The sequence below is a fragment of the Glandiceps talaboti genome, chromosome 16, assembly GCF_964340395.1.
Source record: "Glandiceps talaboti chromosome 16, keGlaTala1.1, whole genome shotgun sequence".
Lineage (NCBI taxonomy): Eukaryota > Metazoa > Hemichordata > Enteropneusta > Spengelidae > Glandiceps > Glandiceps talaboti.
Genome location: NC_135564.1, coordinates 4,581,378 through 4,602,288, shown reverse-complemented (window position 1 = coordinate 4,602,288; position 20,911 = coordinate 4,581,378). Strand labels below are relative to the sequence as shown.

General features: G+C 34.9%; 1 protein-coding gene across 1 annotated transcript; it reads right to left on the bottom strand.

Moving 5' to 3' along the window:
* Positions 1–740: 740 nt before the first annotated feature.
* LOC144447438 (V-type proton ATPase 116 kDa subunit a 1-like) lies at positions 741–20,891 on the bottom strand. The gene is made up of 21 exons (XM_078137468.1): positions 20,795–20,891; positions 19,102–19,289; positions 18,510–18,588; positions 17,827–17,924; positions 17,024–17,152; positions 16,465–16,550; positions 15,932–16,058; positions 14,506–14,588; positions 14,243–14,336; positions 13,647–13,859; positions 12,700–12,850; positions 10,639–10,778; positions 10,154–10,293; positions 8,912–9,002; positions 8,239–8,357; positions 7,345–7,552; positions 6,928–7,038; positions 6,133–6,210; positions 5,459–5,576; positions 4,887–5,058; positions 741–4,042 (listed from the first exon to the last, which is right to left on the bottom strand). The coding sequence occupies exons 2-21, from the start codon at positions 19,216–19,218 to the stop codon at positions 3,952–3,954; spliced, it is 2,445 nt and encodes an 814-aa protein (XP_077993594.1). The 5' UTR covers positions 19,219–19,289; positions 20,795–20,891; the 3' UTR covers positions 741–3,951.
* Between the last annotated feature and the right edge of the window lie 20 nt (positions 20,892–20,911).

The following is a 20,911-nucleotide window of genomic DNA, read 5'->3' as shown; positions in this document are numbered from 1 at the left end:
CATACACACACACACACACACACACACACACACACACACACACACACACACACACACACACACAAAGAGCATACCTACCTACCTACCTACCTACTTCCACATGTAACTTAAAGTATGTACAAAGGTAAAAGGACAAATAATCAATTATGTTCGCGACATTTTCCGAGTTGATTAGCTTGGCATTAATTAGTAGCTTGCTAATCCGAGAACAAACTCACTGGTTATTTGCCCAATTAATGCATTACAGCAGTGAGTGTAAACATCTACTGATCCGACTAATGGCAGTACACTTGCACCATGTATTTATTGCATTTATTTGTCATCACATAGACCTCAGACACTAAATAGAGCATACATAGATTAAGTATTTGTGTGTGGGGGGGGGCACTCGAGGGGTGACAGTATGTGTCTTCTATAAAGACTTGTGATAATTTCTTATATACAGACTTGCGTCACAGGTCGACAATACATTTTTGATATAACAATATATAGCAGGCGATTAACAATAGCAATTGACTATACAGACATTTTACAATAAATGTGAACAGCACTGTCGCTACTATGTCTGTGAAAATTGATCGGAGTGAACCAATCTGAAGTTATGATATATAGGATAATATGAGTGCAACATCAAATGCACTCAGAATGTCAAATTAGTTTGCAAATATTGGTTTAATTGCTAATAACTCATGAAAAGATGTAATATTTTCATTACTAAAAAAAGATAAATAAAAAGCACGAACAAAAGGAATGTAGTTATAGTAATATTTAATAAATTGACAAACAAATAAACCATTATACTATTTTAGACAAGCAGGATTTGTGGCCTGGGGTGTGAAAGTGATGAAGAAATAACACTGAAGATTTACAAGTCAAGGTTTTTTATTAGGCAGGAATAGTGCAGTAAATCAACTGACGTTCAAAAGACTCTATATGGAATATGTATGACCATTAACATGTACAATGTTCAAGAAAAACAAAACTCCAAGTATACAGCGATGTTTTAGATCCATTGTATTTGGTCCTTGACAAGTTAGGAAGCATAAATTATCACATGACATTTTGTTGCATGATTTGTTGAAAACCAATAGATTGGGTTTGGCTGTTGGTAATAGACAGCAGACTGTTAGAAATGTGTTTTCCTACTAGAGCTGATTAGAATGAATGCGCTCATTATATCTGCAATCATAATGGTCGAATTTCTCACAACAAATACCTCTTAAATAAAACATAGTAGTTTCTATGTTACATCAGTGATGGTTATTGATGTTAAAAAGTATGATGTGGAAAATTGAGTAAAATCACTGATCTTGATTAAGTCCACATATTAACACTTCAGTTACAAGAAATTGATGGAAGGGATACATGAGCAACCATCCCCAAATGTGGGCATTTGTGCCAAAATGCATGAGGATTGCTTTACCTCCCGATCTGAAAGTACAGTTTTAGCATTACATTCCAAGTGATTATTTGTACATTTGGAATTGTATATTCAATTTTATAGTTATGATTTCCACCCGTTTAGATTGCCAAAATATGACAGCATTTTTCAGAAACTGTAATTTGGAGAGGTATTACATTTTCTTGTACACAGCCCATGGGCAATTACTATATTGTATTATAGCTTCTCTTGTATCATACTGAACAGGTTTTGAAAATAGCATGGAACTAGGACATGTGTACAAAGACCACTGGACTCCTGTTTGAGACCACCAAATTTCATTTCCATTGGTCTATGTTGACCACTGATTATTTTTGTGACAAACCAAAGAAGCAGACCAAAAAATGTGCAGATGATGAATCGAACTGAATTGTCCATAGTTTTTTTGCATAAGCAAAATGAAAGTTTTACAACAAACAGCGCTGATTAATTGACCATTGTCAACAAAATGGCACACGCAAGTTATTTTGCACCATCATCACTCCGACGTCTTGTCTCTCTTTGTTCATGTTTTTGTTATTGGATTATAAATATACACAATCTCAGCTTTATTGTGCCATGATGCAGAGTTGCATATTTTAGCAAAATAGGAAAGTATATTTAAAGAAAAAATATGTAAATTTATCAAAATGAAAACTTCATTACAGCCTCTGATTTGTTTTTGTATGTCAGAAAAAATGTATGAAAACAAGATTTAGTTTTAAAAATTACACATAGAGACAAAAATTATTACCATGGCAAATGTACTATCGGCAAAATAAATTACAAACTAAAGGTATTGTTGTTATATGTGGTAGATAACACAAGTGGGTGATAAGAATATGTTATTTGCCAAATACCGTTCCATATCTTGCTGCGAGAGGTAATTTTTCCGGTAATAACGGAGAGCCGGAGGCGAGCCGTTATACCGGAAAAATTAACTCGAGCAGCAAGATGTGGAACAGTATTTGGCAAATAACATACTTATACGTCACCTGCGACGATGAATTAATTTTTGAATGTCTAAAAATGCTGTTTCATTTTAAAATAAAATCACTTCCGCGTTATACTGTTGAGCGTAGTATCATGCACCACTCCGATAACTGCAATGCGGTTGTTTACACGTCAGCCTTAACTTTATCATCCAATCAGAGTGCGCGTTTGCTCAGTAGTATGACGTATTGTTTACTATTTGCATATCACTCAGCGATATTTTCAAACTTATAACCATCAGCTGAAAAATGAGTGCGTCTTTGTTTTGCGTACTGTATTCCATTAAATGTACAAAAATGTTCGTGATATGCTTTCTTGTTCTAGTTAGGCAAAAACTGCACCCTCTGTGGTGGTAATTTTCATATCCTTCATAAATTTAGGAATTCATGTTTACGATCGCGTGACGACCGCGAGTTCGCCGTCACTGGACTTTCGCCATCTGTGTGGAATTTTTGGCTTTTTCCCTGTAACATGAAAAGTACAGTTCAAAGACTTGTTACAATTTATACAACGGTGATATTTTGTTCGGTTGACAACAAATTTGGCATTGGAAATGCTGGTTATAGCTGTATTTCTAGTTGTCTGCTAGATTTGTTTACAAGGGGACGTGCAGTGATCACGTGATACAACAAGCAAAAATACGGCTGTTGGTGAAAAATACGCCTGTGTATCTGCAGGGCTCTCGACCAATCAGAATGCGAGATTGGTGACAGGTGACGTATAATGACATCTATAGTATGTGGATATAATTACCCTGTAATCAAAATAGTATAAAAGCTGGAAGTCCCCTAACATAGACTGGAAGACCATGGACATAAAACATATCAAATACAGCTTGTGGCTTCCCATAGACAATTCAGACTAAAGTTTGAGAAGACGTGCCGCCACTTAAGGAAAACTTGCTGTCATACACACCACCCTACTGTGAGTGTAATGACATCAACTTTCATTGATAGCTTTCATCAAAATGTTGCAGTAATAGCCTTAGTTTGTGTTACTTTGCCAGTACTAATTCATATGCCACTGTCATAGATTATGCAATAGTCCCTCTTTGAAATGAATACATGTAATGGACAGATAGTTGAAAACATTCATATGCACTTCAAAAATAATGTTGATCTATGCATAATATACCTAATTTGTAGTCTGTCTGATAAAATTTGAGTGTTCTGTTACGCAATATTTTGCAGAAGGAAAGATTTTGGACAGTTTTAATGGTTGTTAGATGGTGGCCTGCAAGAGGTGTTCACCAATCCTAAGGAATGTACTTTTAACTAAAGTAAAAGTTTTTGGAAGCTGGCGATTATTTTGGCAAGATTTCATTAAAAACAGAAAGATGTTAATCTACTTCATTTTATCAAGATGAACTTAGTAATTTGCAAGAGGGCTCTTGTCCCTATTATCTTAGTAATGTAGAAAACTATCAAATTAAATACAGTGTATGTATACCCTTTTGCTTAATGTACAAGTCTTCTGTATTGATATGTACAATCATGTACATACAAATATCGCAAAAATAGCTTGGAATGTCCTTTAATCTAGTCTTCTCTTGTTTCCATGATGGCTTGAAACGAGAACGGACAAAACAGATGACCATCTCCTACATAGAATTTGTTTTGGAATTCCACCCTGTTCAGATCATGAGAAGAAACATTGTCATTGTTACAAATAACTGTTACAATATCAATTTCAACTAGTAGTTATTCAGAGTAGAAGTTCGTCAAAGAAAGAACTGACAATAATAAAATATAAATTCATCCATGCAACTATGCACATACTTCTCTGAAATTCAAATTATACTCAATTTCTTGTTTACCAACACATTAGACTGTAAGATACGTCGTGACGTTTCGCCCTCACAGGCCTCCTCTCTTGGCCAATGTGTGAGGGCACCCTGTCATGGTGTACCTTACAGACTACCAACACATGACAACAATTTATACAGAACAAGCCTTGGTACAATGTTATATGATAAGTCACTACAACTAGTGACAAAACATAAGTCACTATGAATACTGAAAAAAACCTTATGTCACAAGGGTATATTTCAGGGACTGTTCCTGGAACTTTGCACTTCCAACTGTTTATTTGCTGCTTTCAGAGTGGCACAAGCTGAGTTTATGAGATTGCAACCCAAGAGAAATTACTTACAAAAAACATTGATTAAACTGTTTTAGTATCATGTTAATGTCAATGCATGCCTTCTATGACATTATAATTTGTGTTCTGGCATTTTTAGAACAGTTGATTGCATAGTAGGGACTTCATGTACATTTTTGATATGCATGGTAAATTACATCATCGGACCAGTGATGTAGACACGCATAGTTGTGATGTAGAATGACAAGAGTATAAATTCCATATTTTTTGTTTGATCACATTCAACTTGGCTTGTGAGTGTAGTATAAGTACAGCTAAAGTCTCATAGGTATCACAAGTTTATAACTTTGACAAATAGTGGATGTAGACTTACCAGTGAAGACGTAGTGCATGTAGGAAAGCTGATAAACCTTCCATGATGAGAAGGATAGCAATTGTCAGGACTGCCCAAAAGAACCACAAAAAGGGAAGCAAAAATCCTCCAATGATGGAATCAAACGACAAACCCATACGTAGCACCATAGTCCACAGAACGACTGATAGCTCTGAAAGATAATAATGTCATACTACATTGTACTAGAGTTGTCATTCCAGATTTGACATTTGATTATTCCTTTTTCTTTGTTCAGTGCAGTTCCTTTCCATAGACAAACACTACCTCATGGAAGTCAGCTGACATGAATATGCAATTGCAGAACATAAATTCACAGCTCTCTTTTTTAAGGAAATAAGTACTTAGGTGAACAGTAAACTAAGTGATACTAAGTGAATCAGATGTAAAGTCGTGAAATGACCTTGCAAAATGCCTATATTTCATACAGTTTGTGTTCCCTCTTTAAGTGTAGCATATGTATAGAAGATACTCAATACGAACAAAACGGTTAAACCAACCATATCTAATGTCATGACGCTACTATTATGGGATATGATATAGTTTATATTTACCTGCATGAGCCAGACTGAGAGCCCACAAACGTAGATAAGAGGCTGTGTTGGAGATGCAACCAAGACAATATTCTATGGTATGGATTGCCTGATGAATGAATACATCTGTAAATTCAAACTGTTTGGGATCAAGAAAACAACATCAGGGTCAGTAAAATGACTTAAGCGGATGAATACCCAAATACAGTTTACTTGAAATGTCTATTTACAGACAAAAGATAATATACAGAAACTACTGTGCATTCAGCATAAAACTTGAAAAACCCAAACAAGAATAACATTAGCTGAATATATTGGTATATTTAGATGTTATTCCTCAATACTTTTCTTTGTTCAGCCAAAGAAATTATGAGTGAACTAAGGGGCCTTGTCAATATGAGTCACTAGAAGAGTAGTGACAACCCTTAGGTCTTGAGTATTTTTTGGCTGAATGAAGAAATATATTGGAGAATAACATAATTATACCAGTGAAAGTAATATCAAAGAAAATTCAGGGAAAGTAAAGGTAATTTTGAATGTTTTGACTCATATTTTGAATACAGCAGAACAAGTAATGTAGACATGCGATGTTGTGACATAGACGCATTATTGTGAGGTAGAATGACCAGAGTATATATTGCATATATTTTGTTCTAAATGGCTTGTGCATGGTTTAACTAACTTTATACACTTACCTTCTCCACCTTTTGAGTCTCATCGAGAGCAGATTCATTTTCTTCTTCAATTTCATTCACCAACGTTGCGTACCTTGGCTGGAATAAATATATATTGTATAGATCACTTTAAAAATGTCAGTAGTGGGCATGCACGCTAAAAATTAGTCTCACCATAAGCACAGGAATAGCAAATCAGCATGTTTACAAAGATTGACAATCTCATTCACAGTGACAGACAGAATTCATAATAGTTTCCAATACATTTGGTGTTTTTGGCATAACACAGCGAGAGAAATCTGACGAAATTTTAGACAATTTAAGATAATGTGGAAAATGTAAAGAAATAAACAAATTCAACTGGAATTATTGACAATATAGACCACTTTGACTAGTGTTTAGGGGATGTGAGTCACTTTTCTTTCCACATTTAAAACAAATTTAAAATATAGTCCTTTTCAAAAACACTACCATGGAAATCAAGCTATTGGCAAACTAAGATATCCATAGACACTAATGCAACATGTTGATATATGTTACAAATTGGCATTGTTGTAATTTCACTCATAGCAGGGTGGCATTTTCCTAAAGTGGCTGCACATTCAACTTCAGTCAGTGTTTACACTATTTTGATTACAGGGTGATTATATCCACATAATGAAGAAACCACAATCACCCACTTGTCTAATCTACCACAAACAACTCTTACAATAGTTTTACATAGCGTTTATCTAGTTTGACGATAGCTCAATTTCCATAGTAGTACTTATAAGTTATATTGTTCTGAAATTACAGAAAACTGTCATCAGAACTTACTTTCTTTACTCGTTTCCTTTCACTTCTTACATACAACACTATTGGCTTTATAGCTAACATCCATGGTACACATAACACCACAACAACTACAAGTGCATACTGAATCACATTCTGAAAAATAAACAAAACATCCAGTGTAAATAAACATACCAGTGTAAACAAACATATCGGTGTAAACAAACATAAAAGTGTTCACATTTTAATGTTTTCTAAAATGAAGAATCACAGTATGAGTACATGAATGTACAGTAAAAAAAGTTACAGCTCAATGTTCAGGAAAGATAAAAAGTGTCTATTTTCTGTTCTTGTGATGTATGTAGTAAATTTGGACGAAGTCCCCTATGAACTGTAAAGTGACCGAAGTGATGTCTTACATGTCTGTGCACTGTAAAATGACTGAGGTGATGTCTTACATACCTGTGCACCGTAGAGTGGCTGAGGGGGTTTTTTGAACAAAAACATATTTATAATAGTGATCAGAAGGCTTGGAGCTACATTCGAGTTTTGAGGTCCAAATGTAAACCACTTCAGGAAGATCATGAAAACCAGATAGCCAAACATACACAGGAGGAAAAGAACTTGTGGGATAAATTCACACAAAATGTTCAGTGGTTTCTTGAAATATCTAGAAAATTAAGAAATCATACAGGGTGTAAATTTCAAGTTTAACACCGCATCAAAAAACTCAAAAGTTCAACAAAGTTGTCAATGGGTGAGTATTTGCAATGTACATTTTTGCAAAGTATGTATGGCAACAAAAACCTTAGTGAACAAAGGAGAGCATCTGTACTACATTGTGATCTAAAATGCAAAGATCAATATTAAAAAGCTTATGAAATTCTGTAATTATATTTGACTGTATAATTTGTCATTACAATCAAATGTAGATGTTTATTTCATAGGCTATGTGTATGCCAATGAATGAAAACTTCTATACATTGTACAAAATATAAATGTTGGAATTGATCTCAAAGTGCCGACATGAAAACAGATATATGTATACTGACCAACTTGTGAGGACTGCCAAAAAGAACCACAAAAAAGGGAAGGAAAAATCCCCCAAATTACCCATATGACGTTAAATGAAATTTGGAACTTTGAATTTGGAACTTCATAGAACTATACCATTAGTCATCTGATGATCACAACAGTGTGAAACACTGTGTAACGGTTCCTGTGTATCTTACTTGATATTGTGTTATTTACATCGCTCTATGTACATATGTATTGATCACTGTTTACTCCAGCATAGACGTTTTACATATACTGAGTTTATATATATATTTTATATATTACTGTAAAATGACTTACGTGTGATTCAAGAGACTCAAAGAAACACCAAACAACATGTGTATCACACCAAATATGACAGACAACTTCATCTTAAAGGAGTTGGTATAAGACAGTTCATTAGTAGCTTGTCTCCAGATCTGGATGAGAGTTAAAATCAAACAATATGTCTTCAATTTGTTAACCAAATAAAATAATATGAATACTTTCTTTACAAAAATTTAAATGTTCAAAGCATATTGCTGGACCAGGTTTATTTCATTACTTCTAAACAGTAATGAAATTTTGATGGTATGTTGTGAATTCAGGTGCTAAACTTCGCCTTGCAAAATTCATATCTTTGGTATCTACATAAATAATGTGTGTTGTAAAGTTATTACATTTTATCTGACTGTATTTACTATACCATGCTTTCCATAGCATATAATGAAGTTGTAAAACATTACAATAAGTATTCACTCCTACTGATATATGCTTCCTGTAAATTAAACATCTCAGATAATATTTGGTAATGTTTTGTGTATGCATAGACTTCAAAATGGCCACCTGAGTATCACACTATGAACATAATATTAACATAACTTCTGATTTGACATTTGGAAAAATAATTGTATAAACATGTGATAAACTCATTCCTGTTAATAGATTCTTTTGTTGTAAAAGGGGTGAGTTTGAGAGTAAGACTTGCACTTACTGGATCTATTCCAAATGGATAGGGAGATCCTTTGTACTGGGTGGTATTTGGATCCAGAGTTACATACTGACTCATTCGGATTGTTGTGTTGCTGTGAGAAGAAAAACAGTTCCATTATAATCCTTATCGGTATACAACCTGTGAAAAAATACCGGTGCATTTGTTTGCTCCTGGTAATGAGACAAGTTTCACGCAAAGACAATAGTGCTAGAAACTTCTCAAAGCAGCCGGAATCCCATAATTCTGTTTACTGATAAAATGCTAATTGCTATAACACTCAAGTACGACTGTTTGTGTTACAATAAGTTCCCTAGATATAAACAAACTGACAAAAGCATCACCTGAACCCACATGAGAGAGGCACCCCCTGTTATTTTTTGTAGCAGTTGTATTGTTGTTTTTACCAATTTTGTCGTTATGTGATGTCTTTCCTTAGCTCACTTTATTCAAGCAAAACACACCAGTGTTTTTTCGTAGGTTGTGTTTTAATCCCTCTATACATGTGATCATCTGTTCACTTCTAAAATCTAATTTTTAAGCAAAGTAACTTTGATTGTAAAATTCTATTGTCACGAAATATTTAGTCAACTTTTCCCCCATGCACTATTAGATACCCATATTGGTACAAATTTGGTCTAAGTCATGCCAATGTGAGTGATTAATTATCATTATTATTATTAATGACTTTGGAAATCTTAGAGTGTTATCATCTGGTACACGTCTTTTCACCAACACTTTATATATATTTAGATAATTGGAAATACAATCTGAACATGACCACCAAACAATGTTTTCAGAGGAAACAGGATCGCTTGAAAATAGGGTAGTCCTATAAGTATAAACCAAAATTTGTACTTATTCATTTCCCACATATAATGTAACTAAAATATGTACTTGCAATGAACAGCAGGTTTCCAATATATGCTGTAACTAAAATATGTACTTGCAATGAACAGCAGGTTTCCAATATATGCTGTAACTAAAAGATGTACTTGCAATGAACAGCAGGTTTCCAATATATGCTGTAACTAAAAGATGTACTTGCAATGTACAGTAGGTTTCCTACATATGCTGTAACTAAAATATGTACTTGCAATGTACAGTAGGTTTCCTACATATGCTGTAACTAAAATATGTACTTGCAATGTACAGTAGGTTTCCTACATATGCTGTAACTAGAATATGTACTTGCAATGTACAGTAAGTTTCCTACATATGCTGTAACTAGAATATTGTACTTACTCTGTACCATTAGTTGAAAAGGAAGATCCAAATATATTGATTGACTTGGAATAGAAGTCATTATAGATGAATCCAGAATAGACTGAGAAACATCCCATCAGAAGTACTACATAACGTCCTGCATAGATGGTCCCCCACATCTGAAATGATAAAAGTAGTATTACATAAAAAGTACAAAGAGTAATATCAGATAGACCTGCTATAATATACTCTCAGATAGACCCTATACAATCCAGATAGACCCTATACAATATACTCTCAGACAGACCCTTTACAAACTACTCTCAGATAGACCTTCTACAATGTACTCTCAGACCAGTTCTATACACTATACTCAGATAGACCCTACACAATATACTCTCAGATATACCCAGATAGACCCTATACAATATACTCAATACATTCTTAGATGGACCTACAATATATGTATACCAATATTAATGTAAGAGTGTTACTTTGGTCAATGGTCAATGAGCAAAACTTACCTCACTTTGTTTAGCACTTGCTGCTAATTTCTTCTCAAATGCACACAGCCATATACCAAAAAGAGCCATGATAACGCCATGACCACCATCACCAAACATGACAGCAAACAGGAATGGGAAAGTAATGATTGTGTACGGTGCTACAAAAAAGCAAACAATTACAGTGTATATATATTCTTTACGACAACTATGGAAATATACACAACTTCTAATTCCATGATTTATGTACACAAAGTTGTGATATGAGTACATTCAAAATCTGTTGTTGTTTTCTAAATAAACTTTTTAAGTTTCAAATACTCAATTTAAATTTTGCTGTGTATTAGACATTGCCTACTCCAAGGTTTGCATATTTTTTAAAACTCACTACAGGACACGTAATTATGGAATTTAGATTTGAGTAGTCCTGTTAATTTCAACAGTTGACTTAGCAGACATTGACTTAGCAGACAGAGGGTACTGATATTTATGATACTTACTATAACATAAACAAACTGTGGTATACTTATTTGGTTATTAAACTTATCAATTATAGCACCTGATGCAGCTGTATTTTCAATCATCTTAAAACCCCAACAACACAGCTTTGGATTAGTGCTGTCTCTATTAAATATCAGTAAAGCCATACAGATAAGATAAGACTCGCAGTAAAGCCAGCGAATGGGCTGTTTGACGAAGTCTGTTGACCTGAACAAGCAAAACATTACTTGTAAGTAAAAAGAAACCTTGGTCATAGTACAAGAACATATTATTACTAGATAGGAAAATTGTTTGATTCAAGACTAACTTTTCAGGGTAACTTTTTTTTATATACCTCTGTAGGGGCAACTGTTTTTAAATCCCAAAATGTACTTTCTGATCAAACATTGGCCTTCTTAGTATTAACAACTGTACAGACCAGAGAGATGCAAAATGCAATTATAGTAGTTTATTTAATCATAACTTTGATCTTAGTAGCAAGCTGTTCTTGTCTTTGTAATTTGTAGAGAGATGACCTAGGGTTGTGACCTCTCTGACCTTGTCAAAATCACGTTATCATGTAATGATGTCACTGATACAAATCTGTGTTTTAATGATTCATTAAACCACTGCTGTCACAGCTGTTACTTTCTTTGATGAAGACAATAAAGTGTTATTTAAATCTACACAACAGACTTCACACAAATTTCAAGATACGCTCTGCACTTCCCTAGAGAAAGAAGAGCATCAGAGGGACCAATTTATGTGAAAATCAAAGGATCTCAAATCACCCCAAAACTTTACCATATTAAAGCTTGTTCTTGGACAGGTGATTTTGACATCATTAAAGAAAATTGATTGTGCACAACAGCATACATCAGATAAGGTTTTGATGACCCACAAGTCCAAGACAATGGCATGCAATAGTCTAGGCAGACTGTCATTTGCGGAGACCCCCCTCTGATAATAATTTTCCTTGACAGCAAGGTCAAGCAAGAATTTTATGTTGAACTCTATGAATGTTAATTGAAAACACTGTCTATATCTACATGTAGTCTACATGCAAGTCAACTGAGGTTTTCAAAGATAATATACAGAGAGAGAGAGAGAGAGAGAGAGAGAGAGAGAGAGAGAGAGAGAGAGAGAGAGAGAGAGAGAGAGAGAGAGAGAGAGAGACAGACAGACAGACAGACAGACAGACAGACAGACAGACAGACAGACAGACAGACAGACAGACAGACAGACAGACAGACAGACAGACTGACAGACAGACAGACACAGACACAGACACAGACAGCGAGAGAAAAAGTGGGCGAGTGAGTGGGGAGAGAGAGTGAATGGCTGGGGAGAGGGACAGGGGCGGGGGATAGGGAGAGGAAGGGAGATGGGATGGATGGTAGGACGGACAGACAGACAGACAGACAGACAGACAGACAGACACACACACACACACACACACACACACACACACACACACACACACACACACACACACACACAATGGCAATTCAGAAACAAACAGTATCCACGAGGCACGGTTGACAAACATAACCCTACCAGCATTATGTTAAATTTATCACAACAACAAAATGAGACTCTAACCTGGGTTGACCTCTCTGTAATCAGCAACACCATAGGCATTGACAATGGACTGGAAGGCTGTTGTGAATTTATTAACTTTGTTGTAAGTGGGATGGTCAATATCACTCTCTACTGTATGAAGGATAGATGGTACGGTGGACTCACTCCTCTCCTGATAAAAGAAAACATTCACATTTGGTTTCTGTATTGTAGAACTGGATGACAGCTGGAGACGGCTATGTTATCACATATTAATGCTTGTATCAAGTCTTGTTGCTCTCAAATCTGTACAAATTTGCCTCAGTCATAAACTTTATGTCGCCATTAAATTTCTTGAACATGCACTTGATTTAGGGTTAGCCAATAAGAATATGAAGATATGTCCACACTTCTGTGGTTTCTCTGGTTTCCACCTGCATATTTGTTGCCTTGATTGCAAGCTTTCAACCAAACACTGTACATTGTAGTAGTCTAAAGCAGATATGAAAATCTTGCCTATAGAGGGCACTATACAGGTTGCAAGGAAAGTTTAAATTAGTCTATGCACTACAGACTCAACTGCACGTGTTCAATACTAGAACATGCACTACACAGAGACACTTTGTAGATGCACACTAGACAACCCCCTCTTCCATGTATGTATGACCGTGCGTGTGTGCATGCGTGTTTGTATGTGTGTGCATGCATGCATGCATGTATGTATGCATACGTACGTATGTATCCACAACGAATAAAAAAACACAGTATGTGTGTGTGTGTGTGTGTGTGTGTGCATGCATGCATGTATGTATGTATGCATATGTATGTATTGTATATATCCACAACTAATATAAAAACACACATGGAAACTGGATGGTTTCAACATAACTCAAACGGTTTCTAAAAGTTCTGTCTAGCTATCACACTGTAATAAACAGAGCATCATAAGTAAAACTACTATATTAGACTAGGATAGGACCTCTACTTACTGTCCCTATAGTCAGTGCTTGTTGTATGCGATCCAAGTCAGCAACTGGACACCAACACTCAGCTATTAAACAGTTTCTAGTCACATCCAGATCAAATAAGTTCAAAGTGTGATAGATAGCTTTAATCTTACACACTTTGATGAACCATACTTTGATGTTCTTGGCTGCCAACGCCAACGCACGATAGCGATGTTCCTGGGTTTGCCCTAGCACCTGAAGTAAACAACAAAATAAGTCAAGTTGAAGAACATTGCTTTGTTTTACTGAATTACTGAAATAAATTTGTTGTTATTTGGTCTAACATCTGATTTACATAAGACAGTATTACATGTATATCAGTGGTTACTTGCATGTCAATACACAATAGTTATGTTTCTGGGTTAGCCTTAACATCTCGCCTGGCTGGAAATATAGTGATGTTTCTGGGTTATACATGTATATAGCCCTAACATCTCGCCTTTAACAGTGGAAATATATATGTTTTTGGGTTATCTCTAACACCCAGCCTTATAACAATGGCAATAGCAATGTTCCTGGGTTAGTAACAGACTACAATGTAGTAATGTGTGTCTGATAAATTAATTCATGTATCATACATTTTGTAAGTCTTCAAGTCTTGTCATAACTCCTAGGATCATTTCTTGACTTTCAGCTTGGTTTTCAGGACACGGATAGACGTTTGCATGAAATCTGTCAAGAACAAGTTGAAGTAAACAGTTAGTCTATTATCATCACTTTTAAAAAGTTTCATGAAGACAAGAGAATAACGAACAGTTTTAACTTACCAGTTTTACAGACACAAACATAAATTCTAAATACTTATTAAATAGACAACATGTCAACACTAAACACAACTCACCCATCACATATCCTCTTGACTCTGGACTTCAGTTGCTCTCCTTGGTAGAAAATGACAAAGACACATTTTTGGACTTCATAACCCTGTGGACACAAATCCAACAGATTGACATATCAGTATGAATTACTTAAAGGCCTGGGTTTCAATCCCAGTCTCTTACATTAGTGTTATCTCATCAGTGTGGTGCTATAAGGTTTACATGCGATCATACTTCTGTTCTGAACCTGCTGTTTCTAAAACTTTCTGTCAGACAACTGTTTTCATATCTAAACAGGTTCAATAGGCAATTCCAGACTGCAAACAGGAAATTGAGAATACAGCGCCCTCACTCAAATTGGGGGTATCATCACCTCATTGCAACACTTTGTTCCTTGGTATTCTGTAGCAGTATAAATCAGGAATGTTTTTCAAATTGTTCAGACATTGAGGAAAGCAGTAGTGCTCTATGGTTAACTGAGTAATCTATACCATGTATACCCCCAAGGTACACAGACAGGAAGTAGAGTACCACCAAGGTACACAGAGACAGGAAGTAGATTGCCACCATGGCAAATTTTGTTCAATAAGTTCTGTTAGACCATGTTATTTTTATTGGAAAGTATAAGCATTTATGCCAATTGATACACTACTGCAAAACTGTCTATAAAGTCTTTCCTCCAGAAAGCTAAAGACGTAATGTTAACAGAACGAACAATTTATAATGACAGAGATTATTCAATTCAAAATGGGACTCTTTTGTACCCCTTGTTATGTTATGTTATGTTTAGGTACATGTACTTGAATGAAAAACACAGTCTGAAAATTATTCAAATCCTAGCAAATAAAAAGATTCACTTCTTAGTACCAATTTGTGTATACATACTACTTAATAACACTATTTCAAGATGATGGTTACTACTGGCATATCTAAAAAACAGGGTTAGAATTTTTAAAGACCAATGTTTGGATCTCACAGTTTTAAATTAGTGCTATCTTCTCAGTGGTGCCAGATGAACTAGCCAGCTTTTGTTTGGGAACATCTTTTCTATAGCTCTACAAGACAACTATTCTTGTCACCCAAATATTAATCATGTTCAACATTGACCTTTAACCTTTGTTACATTAAAACACTCAGAAAATAGGGTAAGTTGCAAACCCACCATCTTGAATATCATGAATGGTGCATCATGGGAAATGTGATGATAAATTAATATGAATTAATAGTATTGTAAACATTATCATTAGATTGTTTGTAACCACAAATAATCTAGTCATGGTTACCCTGACCATTGTAGGTTTATTTTATTGATAGCTCCAGATTAGGTATTACAACTACAGATAATCCCATAGTCCTTTGCATCTGAGCATGCTCAGTCTGGATTGCAAGTTCCCTATTGAGGCAACAAATACATTATTTAAAGGGGGTACAGATAAAAATCTAACTTACAGTGACTGGATCTTCTAATGGTGTATCTATCTCTGCGTAACGTAGGAAAGCTTTGCCATGACATGACCTCCATAACATTCTCTCAAAGGCTGCAAACCTCTGTTTCAAGACAACACCTGCAGTGATACTGAAATCAAAAGGAAACACTTGACAACAAAAAGATCTCAAACTATATATGTATATGTTTCCTCTGTCCAATTCCCCCCCCCCCCCCACCACCACCACCACCACCACCACCATGTTATTACTTATATCAAGCGACTCTTGTTTGTACACTTTATTTATTAAAACCAACAGGAGCAAGTACTATTTACAGGCTCCTAAAAATGAAAAACTCAAGAAAAAGACAAAAATATAAAAACACAAATCATGTTTAAACAAACTAGACTAACAAAATGCAAATAAAAGCACATTACATGGCAAATATCTCCAATCAATGTTGCCAGGTGGACTTGAGATGACAATCTTGTAAAGGGCATTTTTTACATTCCACACTCTATCCCTAACTAAAGCATATATGAACATGTACATACCTTAGTCCAATGGTGTCTGCTTGAATTATGCGACCTTCTTCCATGCCTTCAGCAGGAAATTGCAGGGGATTACTTTGAAATTGAACCTATTGCATCAAAATATAAACACAAAAATTTAACAAGAGTATATTAAAATTAAATAGCTGAAAAACACAGAATCACATACAATTACAAGTGGTATAAACTAAGTATAATTATTTTATTTTATTTTTATTTTATTTCCAGGATGACCAAAGGGAGCAAGTCCCATTGACAGGCTCCTTAAAAATACAGAAAAATTAAATTTTATTTTAGGGATCCAGTGAAAACTATGGTTTTAGCTGCCTTTCAATTCACATGTCTGAAGGAAGTGCTGTTTGTTTGTTTGTTTGTTTGTTTGTTTGTTTGTTTGTTTGTTTGTTTGTTTGTCTGTTTGGTTGTTGACAAACACTACATGTATGTGTTGTATTGTGATTACTGTGGAAAGTTTTATCCTTCCTGAATTTGGCTTATTTGCATAATGCCAGAGTTCACTGTTGTAAAGTCTTTCTTGCAACATTATCATAATAAATGTACTTACCTCTTCAAAGAACTGCCTTGTTTTTATCAGCACGTGTTTCAGTTCAGTTAATTCCAGATAATTTTTCTTCAGGGTTTCCTGGTTGACAATGATTTGTTTCATTTCTGTTTCCAACTTCTCAAATGTCGCCTATAGCAACATCAAGGTGATTTAGGGTGAAACAAAAAAAAAACATGTGTTAAAACAATGTTCACCTACCAGTCTGAGATGAGTCATTCGGCCATATTTGATTCAGTTGGCCACAAAACAAAGTAACAGGCATATATCTCACATAGCATATTACCTTTGTGCCAGGTTTGGTTGAAATTAGTAGGTGCATGCCAGAGATATGAGGTGAATGCACACCGGCATGGATGGAACTCAACGTATAAGCCCCCTCTGGGTGGTTCCTGTTACGGTTTAAATATAGACTCGTTTCCTATTCCAACGATATATTGAAACTCTTTCAAAATGGATGTAATGAGTAAAATTTAATGTACAGAGAAAGCAGCTGTACGTGTTTTATCATGTCATCTAGTATAATAATGAGTTTCTATCTGCAAAAAAACCTAACACCTAAAGTACACAATTATTTTTATTATAAATACCAAAATCACAGTATCTCCAGATTTGTTGTACAGACTTTGGTTTTCAATTCAAGTTTGCAAATAAGAATAAGCTCATAGTTAATTCATGTTTTAATGCTTGGAGAAAAAAATGACAATATTGTAACCTTGGCAACCCTTGGTGATGGGATCATTTATCAGATGGAATAGTAATTTCACCGACAAGTACATCTATTTGTGAATTATTTAGTGGCTTACCTCTAAATCTATCATCTCTCTAGGAGGTGGTGCTGGAGGGTTATCGTCTGTATCAGAAATAGGAATCTCAGCTTTCTTTATTTCCTTCTCTAGAAACCCTGAGGATGGTTAGTTTGGAGGAGAGAGATTTATACGATTAGTTTGTTATAACGCTTGATACTAGTCTACAATGAAAGGTTATGATCTATAGTGTATCAAATGAAATCATACAATTGTGAAGTCAGGAGAGTCACATAGTTAGTGTGGTCAACTCAGAATCTGTAAGATGCCAGTTCAAGCCTCACTGATGCCATTATTTTTCAGAATAAATCTGCTAAAATCCCTGCTAAAATCCCCGGGCAAGATTTGAACAATGATTGGACCCCAGTCAAACATAGTTGCATAATTGAGGATCTGGTAGGATATAGGTTGCAACTAGAAGTGGAGGCCTAGAAACACAATAAACATAACGTGACACTGAAAAAAAATTAGAAATGAAGACATTGCCTATTGTCCAAAGTGGATTATATTATGTATGAACAAGTGTCAATTGTTTATATAAACTATGAAAAAAAGCAAAGGAAGGTATCAACAAGTCAGTCCTTGAAACAATTCTATATCCATAATGTTTATAATTATGTACAATTGATTCTATTCAATTGAACTCTGTCAGTCCTGATAGAAAACTGTATATTGTAACTTACGTAATTTTCTTTCCATTTCATCACATCGTCTCACTTCATTAACAAATTTCCTTTGAAATGCATTCACATCTGGGTTTAACTGTTGAATGAGAACCAAAACTATAATTCATTAGTACCTCCAGCTCTAGGATTCCAGTAAACACTTAACTTTAAACTCCAAAATATGACTTTAGACAACAATCACAGTAGCAGAAAACACTGCATGCCTGAGTGCAAGTACCCCCCCCCCCCCCATTCCCACAATGGAAATCACATGGAATTGGGTTCTGTTATTATTACAATATATTAAAATATATGTTTATCCAAAACATCAAATTTTCATAAAAATGACACTGTGTGATTACACATACTTTTTGTACAATGGATGAATGCAACCTAATTTGCATATCATTTGCATGCAGGAATGCAATAATGTTTTCAGCATTGCACTGCAATGCAAATACAACTACAAATGTACTAACATCAGTGTGTAACAGTACAAGTAAATCACTGGTACATATAATACTTATCAGTATTACTGAGAGTCAACACAAACACAGAAATAGAAACAACTGAATCCATTACAAGGTCTACACTTTAATTGGATACTTACATCTCTGAACTGAACCATACCCAATTCTCCAAGTTCAGATACACATGCATATGAAGCCTCAGACTGTAAAAACAGCTGGGCTAGGGTCATCTCCTCACTTCTAAATAATGACCCCATCTCTGCTGGCGAAAAGAATTTCACAAGGTCCTCCAAGCAGCTTTTCCTAAAATCTTATGAAGTTACCAAAACTGGAAAAGAGAATACCAAAAATTATGTTACGCCTAAATATGTATAATGATCGATTAAGAATATAATAATATCTGACTTCAAAGTGGTCATATGGATGAGGATTGGGTATTTACTTTGATTTTCAATTCATAAAACATATTTCATCATGGCTTCATACTTGAAAAATCAATGTGAAACATTATATGCTAACTTCTTGTCTGTAACTCAATAAATTGCAAAATCATGATCAAATGTGTAAATATTTGTTATTGTACATACAATAATAAACTTTTTACACAGCTGTCACCTTTTTGCAACATATTGAGTTACAAACACACAGTTGGTCTGTGTTGTTTCACATTGATTTTTCAAGTAGGAACCATGATAAAATTGTTTTTATAAATTATAAATTAAAAATCCAAAATACATACCAAATCCTCATCCATATGACCACTTTAATGTTTTTACTTATAATCATCCATGTACCATATAAAGAAATGATGAAAAGCTGTGTTTTTTTTATATCAACATTATTCTTTTTTTTAAGAGTTAGCTTTTTTCTATACAGCTCTCATGATAAACTAATTATGTAATATAACATATCTGTACATCTGTACATGTATTAATTATATATAATCTTCCATAAACAATATATAGATGTACATGACTGAAGTACAGCTGTACGTTTCTCACTAACTGCATTCTTTTGTCCAAAATCAATTTTTCAGTATCTCACTCGATACCAGTGCTTATACTTAAATTGGAAGCCTCTTCTGATTTGGGCCTTTAAATTGATGTTTGTAGGATCGAAAACATAGCTATGGTTTTACCAAATTAACGGTCACTCAGAAGATTAAAATTAGCTCTGACTTTTGTGGAAATGGCCTAGTGCTACTGTATTACTGGTGAAAAGATGTTAATTTCAATGTCCCTTTAAATGTAAAATGCCCTGAAATTTGAAAGGAAAATTACAACATTTGACTCTTGAGGGGAAAAAAGGACTGCAAACAGTTTTAGGCTTTTTAGTGTCAATAGTTTAAGCTTTCAACTGTGTCGGAGCGTTGTTTAACAGCACTGTCACTATCACTTCATTTAACTTTCAAGGGACGAGTCCTCCATACTAGTAATATTGCCAATTAGTACATTTCTGCTGTGGGTGTATAACTATATAACTTATATTGTTGGTCATGGGATCAATGACACACCTCGTTGCTAAACCGAAAGGAAACTCAGCCATGTTGGCCGAACCGAGCAGATAACTTAACGGTAAACGTTTAGATGTGACAGTTAGAAAGTGTGTAATATTTGCCCAGAAAATTCGTCGTGACCTTGAATTTATTATCCACTCAGTTTGCAATACGATCACATTCGTCATTATCATGTGACTTCGGTGTGACCATGGTGTGACACAATCTTTCGCTTCGCTGGTCGAACTTCGATTCTAAAGTTTCAAAACAATGTAAACATAAAGTGAACATTGAGGAATAACACGTAGATTTGAACAAACAATACAATGTCCGGTTACCTGCCACTCGAATATAATCCCTTCTAACTCACACAGTTCAAATTCCTGTACTCCTGTCTTCACTTAGAAATCTAGGCGACCATCAACTTCGTCATTGGGTCAAAGGTTGATGTTTAA

Coding starts and splice junctions, on each gene's coding strand:
- LOC144447438 (XM_078137468.1), bottom strand. CDS start 19,218: ATGGGGTCATTATTTAGAAGTGAGGAGATGACCCTAGCCCAGCTGTTT. Junction 17,153..17,826: donor GAGAGATGATAGATTTAGAG/GTAAGCCACTAA, acceptor ATGTTGCTATAG/GCGACATTTGAGAAGTTGGA. Junction 9,003..10,153: donor TTTTCAACTAATGGTACAGA/GTAAGTACAATA, acceptor TTCTTCTCACAG/CAACACAACAATCCGAATGA.